We start from the raw sequence: 10,802 nt of genomic DNA on the forward strand, positions 1-10,802 counted from the left end.
CTCCCTCATTCTGGGCCACAATCTACTTTTCCTTCCTTTAATAGTTTGTCCTTGTTTTGGTTTGGTTTGGAGGATGTTGAAGCCTATGGTACATTTTTCTTTGGAACACTTCTATTTCTTCCAGATGTTGATTTTTAACACCATTTATCAATTCTATTTTTTGTTACACTGCTTGTCTGCTACAACTCAGTGGGTTTTTTTTTTTTCCTTTGAGGCCTTTTTGGAACTTGGGAATGTCTTACTCCAGATCAGCCACTGAGTGGGGAGTGTCATGAGTCAGTTCCTTAACTGCATGTCAAACAACATCCAAAATCTAGGATGCATATATACCAGCCAATTTATTATTAATGTGGCCTATATGACTCCAGCTGTGCATCGTTAGTTGGACCTTTACATGTAAATCTAATTTTAAAAGGATCAGATATGAACCCAAAAGGGCATTTACCTACTACAAATCCAAAGCTTGCTGTAAAAAAACATGGCACCATTGCAGATTCTTGTGGTCACATCAGAAGATATACAAGAGCAGAAAGAGAATTTTTTATCTTTTGGATAGAGTCTCTCCTGCTCTCGAAGGTGTATGGATCCCTATCAATAGTGTAGTCTTCAATCCCGAGTGCAGACTTCTTCACACATATTTTAGATTGAAACACGTCACCCGTTCTCTTTCTCATCTAGTCATGCTCACCCCATGACCCCCCAACACAGTCCCTCTGCCTCTCTCTCTCTCTCTTTCTCTCTCTCTCTCTCTCTCTCTCTCTCTCTCTCTCTTACACACACACACACACACACACACACACACACACACACACACACACACTCCAATCTCTTTGATTTTTTTCCCCCTTTCATCCCTCTGGTCTTCACCATGTCATGCCACTCCTTCTAAGACACTTATTTGATCTTTGGCATCCATTTGCACCATCTCAAGCAGGTCACCTTGCCGCTTTGCCCTGGGAACAGTGTGCATGTATACACAAGCACCCATGAACTTTCTCCATCTCTTAGCTGCATTGAGCAAGAAATAATCCTCCGCTTTGATGAAGTTTTAGCTGTGATTAAGCTTAGCACGGCATGTGCAGAAGTATCTGTTCATTCTGCAAGAGGGCAGAGTCAGATCCACACTTTTTTCCTCTCTGAGCATATTTCTCTGAGAAGCTTTGCTCATTTAGCCTAGGCCTTTTTCCATATTAACAAGAAATTCTGACTTCATTAGAGCATCATCCCGCAACAAAATCCTAACATCACAATCCTAACATCGGAAGTACCAAAATGAGGGAAAATTCTGCCACTTGATGTTTACTCGTTGCTAAATGTTACATGATTATGGTCACCTACCTGCACAGAACTCTAATAGGACCATGATATTTATGCATTTATCCTACAGGTATGACTAAGTCTATGTAATAAATACAAAATAATTATTCAGTGTGTCACTGAATGGTGACAGAACCAGTCAGGTCTGTCTTTATTAAATAAGCCTAATGCTTTAGGATTTGTGGTTGTCAGCATGGTTTTATCCACCTTAAATTCAAAGCACATAATAATCTATTTCTCAACGGGGACCGTGAAGGTATGGTCAAAGAAAAGCATTTTCAGTCAGTATTCTGCCCCTTGACACCTGAACACAACATCCACAGCAAAAGGAAAGCAATTTGCCCAGACACATGACTGTTATTAACCACATGTCAAAGCTCTATCACCTTAAACTCATTCTTTCATCTCCATTATATAAATAAATATGCACAGAGAGCAAAAGAAAAAGAGAGAGAGAGAGAGAGCGCAAGAGAGAGAAAGGTAGGTTTGTATTTTCCCACTAAAGCCTGTAACCTCTCAGCCACATCGCTGCTAACCACAAGAACGAGTGAAGAAGCAGCAAATCTGAGGTGACCTACCAGGGTTTGGAGGAGGACCGTGGTGAGAAACAATGTGCTGACTCCACCACTAAACGCTGTCTTTGAGGGGCTATTGTGCAAAGCGTTGAACCAGTCTGAAGTGAAAGTCATGAAGAAAATGCAAAATGACAATGTAAGATGGCTTTGCAGGAGATTGTGCAGCAAAACATATTACAGGAATATTCAGTCCCTGAGGGCAAACAGAGTTGGCAATGAGTCAATTAATTGTGGTGTATTCATAAAGATTTAGAGCCAGATGTACAAATACATGATACATGATGCATGAAAAATCTCTGACAATCATTCTGATTCATTACTTTAATAATTAGCTTTTATCAGTCCTATGTGGAAGATGTATATTCTCTGCGTGTCTTGCTAACAGCCTGGGATGTGTTTAACCTAATTTAGTATTCTTTACACTGAAAAGGCTTGGTGCTTGGTCTTACTTACTAGATGAATCAGACCAGGCATATTAGGGCGGGGAGAACATCAGAACTGCACCATAGCACCCGTGGATCTGCAGGACTGTGAGTAAACATCTGCTGATCATAGGCATACACAAACATTAACCTAGTTCACCACATTCTCCAGGGTTTTGCCTTCTACACTGCTGAGCTATTAAGCATTGGCCTGATAAAAGCAAGAACAATTAGGACCAAACCACTGAGGACAAATGGATCTTCACCAGGCCCATGTTTCATAATAACGTATATTCCGTGCTTGTCTCAGAGGGGTCGCAGAGCATCACAGTAATATGTCTGTTTATTGTATGCCCAAGAGTGGCTAGGGGATAATTTAGAGACGTTTAGACTGATTCTGAGGTAAGACAGTGACAGTGTTCAGTAATGTTCATCTTAGGTGGCAGTCTACCAAGTTTGAAATGTAGGCACGCTGTTCTTAAATGGGTCCCATGTGAATTGACTGCGTTTGAGCTACATACAGATTCACAACTGGCCTTGACGTTCACATGTCTACATGTTTATATTTTGTGGCACTTAGAATACAAATAATGAGACGAATTATAAAATGTGGTATTTGGGCATTTATTCACACCCTTGTGACATGTGACGCTTCCCAAGTCCAATTCGATACGTTTCGGGTCAGACTACTCTTATTTTGAAACATGGTAGTACCCGGAAGTATGTTTATCTATCCACGTTTAATTTTCTGGTCTTTAAATGCTTAAAGCTGGAAGGAGGGTTCTATGGGCCTCGTAAATGCATTAAGCTGGACAATGCTTGGCTAGGTTTGTGACGGTGAGTGTTTTGTCACTAATATCCATATTGCTTTAATTACATTACCCTGTATTGACAATTAGGGATAGCTAGCCGATGACGAATTGATGACTTAGGTGGACGACAAAAAAGGTCGCAGTGTTAAAGTTATCTACTTAGGGATGAGAAATGCTCAACGAGTCTAATTGTGCATTTTTAAAAAGGATAGTTTGTTTAACCGACCTCTTTTGCCCTATTACAGAGCAGTGGTATTAAGTTTAACATAATTCATTCGAAAAGGGCTAACTTACCTGTTGAACCAGCAGGTTGCGGGTTTTACGAGATTATTGCTGTCACCCATTCCCCAGATCTAGACTGACGATATACTTTGATCTGTCATCGCAAAGCACAGCTGCAGGGGCTGCAGTGATGGCCCTTGTGAACTTGTCGTTCGCCGCCTGCGGTTTTCTGGGGATCTACCATCTTGGCGTTGTGGCTGCGCTGCTCAGACACGGAGACAAGCTGCTGGACTCTTTAAGAGCGTGTGCGGGGGCGTCGGCCGGAGCTTTGGTCGCCGCCGTAGTCGTCACAGCCCCTGACAAGCTGGAGGTAAAGTTTGCTGAGTTTGCCAAAGGCCAGGATTGGGAGGGGGAGATGACAAGTGGATACAGTCTAGTGTGTGACATTTTTATGTGTGTGTAGTATAAATTATGGTAATGTCAGAACTGTCACGAGTAAATAGTGCTTAACATCTGTAGCTAAGTATGGATTCTGGAGGTGGCCTATCTCTGGAGTGTCATACTCTGAAGGGAATACTGTTAGCCAAAATATGATGCTGTTATCTGAGAAGATGGAGGAGCTGGTGTGTGTGCAGGGACCAAGCTATCTCTGTCTGTCACAGCTAACCCACAGGTTTTACCCAAAAAACGCAGGGCACAGCCTCCACCTGTCCCCTTCATCCTCTTCCGACTTGAATACGTCTTCTCACACACGCACCCTGGCAAGACAGAGCACAGTATGTTTGGTTAGCACTACCGATAACAGCAGCAGTCTATGGAACACTAACAGACAGCTGTGATATGCAGTGGGTCCCTGCTGTAGTAGCGATTATACAGACAGCTGTTCTAAAAACAAGCTGGGACCGAGAAAGCCCCCCGTTTTTATCAGTAATAGAAAGAACAGTGACTTCAACACCTGAAATCTCTACTATTCTGGTGTGAATCAGCAATAGAGAGAACTGAATGTATGTATCTGATGCTCTGTATTGCTGATTAATACTGATAAAGTAAATCCCTCTAATCTATGGTATGTACAACTAATTGCTCTTGGAGCCAAGCATGGAGATTATTAAATTAACTCTTCTCAATATCAGATCTCGTACTAACAAGTGATACTTAATGATTGCATTGCAGTTCATAGAGTTTATTTTTATTTTTTTTTATGGTTTTAAAAGAAACCTGGCTAAATGAATGTAGCAGTGCAACTCTGTTAAAGAAACCAGCTCCACAAAACTGCAGTTTTATAAATGACTCACGAGTCAGCAGGAGAGGTGGCAGCATAGCTACTGTATTTCAAGATTCTTTTTGGTATATGCAGGTAACCTTTGGGGAATTTAGCTCCTTTGGGTATCTCTGAGCAACTGTGCAAGGGGGCACTGCAAATTGTATTAGTAACTATCTACAGGCCTCCTAAGTGCCGTGCAAATTTTGTAGTTGATTTTTACGCTCATGCTTTCTTATCTCCACTGATTTATATCACTTTGTCATTGCTAGTGATTTTAATATACACACTGAAAACCCCAAAAGCAACTGTGCCATGTTGGACTCTTTTGGTCTCTTACAACATGTGACTAGGCCCACACACTGTCATGGTGACAGCCTGGTCTTCGTTAGCTCATAAGATGTCAAAGTTTCAACCAACTAGTAAGGATGTGGCTCTTCCACAGCACTATTGCGTATGTGGGCTCTTCCAGGCCATGAATGGGCCTTACATGGGCCTTAATCTTTTCATGATCTACCTTACCATCCAACCTGTCTGGATCAGTTAATACTTTACTCAAAACTTAAGTGTCATGGATGTGATTGCACCAGTTAAGGATAAAACCATTTAAATTAAGCAAAAACACCATGGAGAAATACTTGTTTGACCCCAGAAGGAAAGAATGTAGGAAAACCAGAATGCAGATGGTGTAAAAACAAGCTTCAGATTCTCAGTGAAATCTACAATACGCTGTGTAACATGGGTTACAATACCATTCTTCAGCATGAACAGTTAACATCTGCTAAATTCTGTTTGCCACTATAGTCTAAATACACACATGCCTCCTGAAATGATTGCTGAAAGATTAAATGTTTGCAATTTCTTTCAACATTAAAATCCATATCTGACATGCTGTAATTCTGTTCTGCAATGTAGCTGTATTCTTAGTATCACTAATAGATATAATATTTTCAAAATGTCCCAGTTCAATGGTATTAATTATGGACTGACTATCTTACCAGTTATGCAGATGATGTGATTTGTCTCTCTCAACAAGGGCCAATGGTCCCATCAACTCACTATGGTGGTGCCTTGAACATGATGCAAAATTCATGTACAAAAACTTCCTGCAGTTGAATAAAATTAAAATAAAAACTGAATATTTTAACTGAATAAATAAACTGAGTTTATTTGGAAATAAATATGACCGATGCAGATTTGCTGCCTGTCACAATCTAGGTATTCTAATGGCCTCTGTTTTAGAAGTCCAGTTATAGAAATTGCTAAATCAACATTCTATCATCTTGAATATTAACAAAATTATAGATTTCTTGTCTAAACAAGATCTTGAGACTAAACAATGATTTTCTTTACAGCAGGAATGATCATTCTAATGGACCTGCTGCTGGTCTTTCTAAACAAACAATTCAGAGTCAAAATTCAGCAGCTGGAGGGAAACAAAAGAACAGAACACATCACCAGTATTCTGCTTTAAATGAACTTTCTGTTTCCATTTTAATCACGCATTCTTTTCATGGATTTATTTGTCTTTTTAATTAGTTTCTAATATTTCATCATTTAATTTGATTTCTATTTAAAGAACTGTATTTTAATTTTAGTTACATAACCTTTTTCTATTTATATAAACTTTTTTTCCCCCTTTTTGGCATAAATCTTCCTGAGTTGATGCATCTCAAGATTTAATCAACTTTATTATTTAAATTCTTTGTAAAGCACAAAGACTGTGTAAAGCACTTTGAATTGCCACTGTGCATGAAAAGCACTATAGAAATGAACTTGACTTACCTTATAAATAGTCACTGCTCTGACACAATTTTCTGAGGCATTTTGACTGTTCTTTCTGGTTTTCTATCGCTCCCCAGCACTGTAAAGAATTCACCTACCGGTTTGCCAACAATGTCAGGAAACAAAAACTTGGTGCGCTGTCACCGGGATATGACTTCATGCTCGAGCTGAGGTAAGGTTAGGATTATCTGGCCATGCAGGGCACAAGTGATTGCACATCTTGTGATACATTTTCACATAATGTGAAACGTAACAAACCTTGATGCGACAAAAAGAGAAGCACTGTCACGGGGCAGGGATGGGCTTTTGAGGTGAAGGCTTCTAGCTTGTGGTACTGGAACAGGAGTGAAATGCTGCTAACAAGCAATAAAGAACTCAAGCATGGCAACGAATGAATGCTGAAATGATCGATTACATCATACAGCCCAGCATTTCTGTTCTGATCCGCTGCCACAGGCTGCGCCACACGGGAAGATGCTACAGATGCTCATGCTTGTGCCGTCTTCCAGTGGGCTTTGTGACGTAGCTGTCGTATGACCTCCATGACGCCGCACACTTGAGCTCTCGGTTTACTCGAGTGTAGTGGACGTGGCCAGGCTGCCCATCTCGCTCTGCATTAGTGGGTCCTCCAGGCAAAAGAGACAAGTTGGCTTCCATTCACTGCACAGCCATTACTGGATGCAATTGCTGCCTACAGGCAAAGCCTGGCACCATAAAAGCAGATCAACTTGCCTGTGAACAAACATGACTGCCCCAGCGAAGCCTCCATTCGCACTGCCGTGAGTCCCATCCCTACTCCCCCCCCCCCCCCCATCTCTTTTCCCAATGTTTGGCACAAGGATTTTTCCAGAACTGTAGCGCACCAAGCTGAATAAATGTCGAGCAGGTGTGTGAGGCTTGGCTTTGCTGAAGAGTGTAGGAACAGTGATATGTGAACAAATGTCTGTGGCACAGAGGGTCGTGCGCTGTCTGCTTACTATATAATGTTGTGTGTTCGCTTATGTGTGCATGACTGAGAAAGCAAGATGACATTGACCTTAAGGTAACTTGATGCACGACCTCCAGAACGCATCCATTTCTCTTCTCCGTGAAATCGGAATAACCGGTGCTGTTTCGGGCGCTGCAAGCACGTCTCCTACCGCGGTTATATGAGGCCTGTTGGAGAGGCCACGATCTTGACAAAAAAGCCCCTCCAAAGCCTGCACGAGCGGGCCCTGAATGCCTTGAATGTGCTCGACTGTGTCATAGCCAGAGCAGTAACAGGCATTCGGATACAAACACACAGCACAGGCTTGATGTTAAATGCCTGCCACTGCTCCATGAAGAAAAATCATATGTGGGCCAGTGCACAGGCATCAAGGAGGCGTCAGATAGTCTTAGACACATTTGCAAGGGTCACAGCCTTCCAGCCATATGGGCAAGTAATGCCTCACGCGATTTTCCTCAAGCGGCTTGGCCAAAACAGATTGTGCAATTACAGGACAGCATTTGAGAAAATTCACGTCTGCCGAGCTTGTTAATTATGCAGATATGACGAATTAGCATTTGTCTGGTGATTGGACGCCAGGGACGGGATGGAAGAGATCCTACCTCCTGATGCACACCTGTTAGCCAACAAGTGCCTTCACGTTTCTATAACCCACTTCAAGACGGGCAAGAACAGGATGGTGTCCAGTTTCACCACCAGAGAAGACCTCATTAAGGTATTCACACCCCAGAGTGATGTGGAATTGATAGTGGTTGTTATTGTTAGGTGATATTAGAGAATGTATCAATAGGGGCCTTCCCTCTTCAGTAAGGGATTCTGAGGGAAGATATTACACAGAATGCCTTGTGTACACTCTTGCAGTTACGACACCTACTGATTTTATCATCATTTTGTGGAGTCACACGTTTGATGGTCATCCCCCGCCCCCCCCATTTCTTTCCTTGTCTGTTCTCCTGCACTCTTTTTTTGTTTCATTTCATCCTTTTCTAGCTTTTTTTCTTTCGCCCTGCCCCCCATCCATCTTTCTCTTCCTGTTCTCTACCCTTCCCTCATCATACAGCCCTCTCTCCCTTCCTCGTCTTCTGTTTACTCAACACACCCTCTGGTTGCGTGGCCTGATGCATGTTTTATATTGGTATTGCTCCTAAAGGTCCTATTGGCTAGCAGCTTTGTGCCTGTCTATGCTGGAATGAAGCCAGTGGAATTCCAAGGCCAGGTAATTGTGTGTGTGTGTGTGTGTGTGTGTGTGTGTGTGTGTGTGTGTGTGTGTGTGATTCATAGCATATGGCTCTGGAACAGCCTATTCCAGGCCATTTTTCAGATGTATGGGCTGTGAATATGGGCACCGCAGTTTAGGAGTTCAACTCATTTCTTTGTGTGACAGACTATGGCTGTTAAAATGACACCAGGGGAGCGGTGGGAGATCTTCAGTATAACTGATGCTGGGTGCTGTTTAAGTATTGAGTCAGTATGGGGCCATTGGTTAAAGAAACTGGTGGGATATTCTTTGAAACCAAAAGATTATTTTCAAGAACACCAACATAAATTTCCATCAGCAGGAATATTGTTTCTGTATGCGCCGCTACGACCTTAAAACATTTTTTTTTTCTCCAGTAGAAATGGATAGATGGCGGGTTCACGGATGGGCTTCCTGTCCTTCCCACAGGACGTACAATCACTGTATCACCATTCAGTGGCCCACAGGACATCTGCCCACATCATCCCATAGGCAGTGTGCAGCCACACATCAGGCTGCCAAACATGACCCTTAAAGTCAGTCTGCTCGTTATACTAAAGTCTTAATCGGACAGGGTGCTGAACCCAGTGTCAGTTTAGAATACACCCCACATAATAACAATAATGCACCTTGTTGCTCCATCTGCTCCACCTAGACTGTAGTTTAATGAACATTATTGATCATTAAGATGATAAAACTAGTCCATTGGGTGTACATTACTGTAAAATTATTGGTTGTTTTGTTTTGTTTGTTTGTTTTTTTGCGCTCTCAGTTTTCTTGGGATAACATCAAACGCCTGGACCGCGCCCTCTTCCCGGCGCCCCTGCCCAGAATGCAAGCCCTGCACGAGGAAGGTTTTGCGGACGCCGTGCGCTTTCTGAGGACGGGCGGATGGATGCGGTAGCAAGACTCGGGTCATCATCCTTTAGTGTCTTTAATTTGCTATGAATTTTAACTGTATATTTGATGTAACGCTTTGGCTTGCCAAAAGAATTTTAGGTGGAGTTTTTCAAAATGGTTGTTGGACTACATTTTCACTCTTCACTGAATACAATCCAAGATGTAACTAAATGATATCATTTAAAATATCACAAACATTGCTGCTGTATACTGTCTCTTTTCCTAAATATCGTCTTTAAATAAAACATGTTACCCTGACATTACATGGAAGCATTAGAAAGTTTATTCATCTTACCCATAAATATGAAGCGCAGCGAAATTGATTTGTTAGAACAGTGCGCTATATGTTCCATAGCTAACGCTCACAGCAGGAAACCAGGCATGCATTTCAGAGCGGCGTACGCGACTCCACTAGGACGACTTCGGAGAACAGGCGTTTGAACTACAACCACGAAAGGAGACGTTTGAACTCTCGGCAGTTGCCTAACCTCTCAGAACAACCGTTTTGCTCTTTCTTGATTCGGTGAGAGCCGTGCGCCGTGTTATGAACGTTTCCAGCCGGTTGCGGATGGAAAGTCAAAACAGAATTCCCCGGGGGAAGGGTGAAAGATTAGCAACGGGGCTGTGTGTGTGTATCCGTGCTCCTGCAGCGGAGGAAGACAGACGAGGAGACAAAAATAATCTTTCGATTCGGTTTCAATCGGCCTGCTGTAAAATGCTGTATTCCGTGAACATCAATTGTGCTCGTCGAAAAAAAATGAGTCTTCAGTGTTTATCTAGTAGTGTTAACACGTACTTTTCTCTGAAAATATAGCGAGTAGCCTGCCGTCATTGCTGCACACTCGACATGCAAAGGCCCAGATTTACAATCAACGATGCATCAGTTTGGGCTGCACAAGTTCCTGTCCGGATCCCAAGATCAGACTAGCACGATGGCGCTGACACCGCATCAATTAGTCTTCATTATCCATGAGCGGCATATTTTTTTACTGAGCGCTATTAACCTAATGTTGACGGATGGATTCGTTCTATGAACCACTGACATGATATAAACATTAGTCTTTAAACGTACGACACGGTCAAGTCAAGTAAAGCCAGGCGTCGTTTTGAGCATGTGCTGTGGGTAATTGCAAAGCACGGGCCATATTTGGTCGCATTTATCATCAGATGATGAGGTGGTTCTGCAATCTTTTTGTACACCTTATCTCATAGAGAAACGCGGCGATTAAATAACTTGGAAGCATAGTTTCCACGACTAAGTTTCCCGTGAGGTGCTGCCCTTG

At 42.4% G+C, this 10,802-nt stretch overlaps 1 protein-coding gene and 1 long non-coding RNA gene across 7 annotated transcripts in view; one reads left to right on the forward strand and one right to left on the reverse strand.

The window, feature by feature from the left end:
• LOC145651928 (uncharacterized) overlaps positions 1 to 3,559 on the reverse strand; it is a 37,888-nt gene extending 34,329 nt beyond the window's left edge. For 2 of the 4 annotated variants that reach the window (XR_014118033.1, XR_014118030.1), the window contains exons 1-3: positions 3,421 to 3,559; positions 2,346 to 2,420; positions 1,896 to 1,990 (exon numbers count right to left, since the gene is read on the reverse strand). This is a non-coding gene — a long non-coding RNA (uncharacterized LOC145651928). Of the gene's footprint in view, positions 1 to 1,895; positions 1,991 to 2,345; positions 2,438 to 3,420 lie in introns of all 4 variants that reach the window. The other 2 variants (XR_014118031.1, XR_014118032.1) reach the window with 2 other exon arrangements.
• Positions 3,539 to 9,782, forward strand: pnpla4 (patatin-like phospholipase domain containing 4). Of its 3 annotated transcripts, XM_035534949.2 has the most exons (6): positions 3,539 to 3,718; positions 6,472 to 6,566; positions 7,962 to 8,097; positions 8,533 to 8,598; positions 9,000 to 9,155; positions 9,392 to 9,782. In XM_035534949.2, exons 1-6 carry the CDS (start codon positions 3,539 to 3,541, stop codon positions 9,521 to 9,523), a joined length of 765 nt encoding a protein of 254 aa, XP_035390842.1. In that variant the 3' UTR covers positions 9,524 to 9,782. The 3 variants fall into 3 exon arrangements, with proteins under 3 accessions (XP_035390842.1, XP_081556856.1, XP_035390845.1); XM_081700730.1 differs by lacking the exon at positions 9,392 to 9,782 and having other exon boundaries at positions 8,997 to 9,130; XM_035534952.2 differs by lacking the exons at positions 9,000 to 9,155; positions 9,392 to 9,782 and adding an exon at positions 8,767 to 8,990.
• The last annotated feature ends 1,020 nt before the right edge of the window (positions 9,783 to 10,802 follow it).

This window comes from Electrophorus electricus, chromosome 18 (genome assembly GCF_041902795.1).
Source record: "Electrophorus electricus isolate QZ-2024a chromosome 18, ASM4190279v1, whole genome shotgun sequence".
In the NCBI taxonomy this organism is placed as follows: domain Eukaryota; kingdom Metazoa; phylum Chordata; class Actinopteri; order Gymnotiformes; family Gymnotidae; genus Electrophorus; species Electrophorus electricus.

Excerpts from the sequence above, each read along its gene's own strand:
- pnpla4 (XM_035534949.2), top strand. The coding sequence starts at position 3,539 with ATGGCCCTTGTGAACTTGTCGTTCGCCGCCTGCGGTTTTCTGGGGATC. Across the intron at positions 8,599-8,999 it reads CAGTGGAATTCCAAGGCCAG|AAATGGATAGATGGCGGGTT; the intron begins GTAATTGTGTGT and ends TTTCTCCAGTAG. Across the intron at positions 9,156-9,391 it reads TGCCAAACATGACCCTTAAA|TTTTCTTGGGATAACATCAA; the intron begins GTCAGTCTGCTC and ends TTGCGCTCTCAG.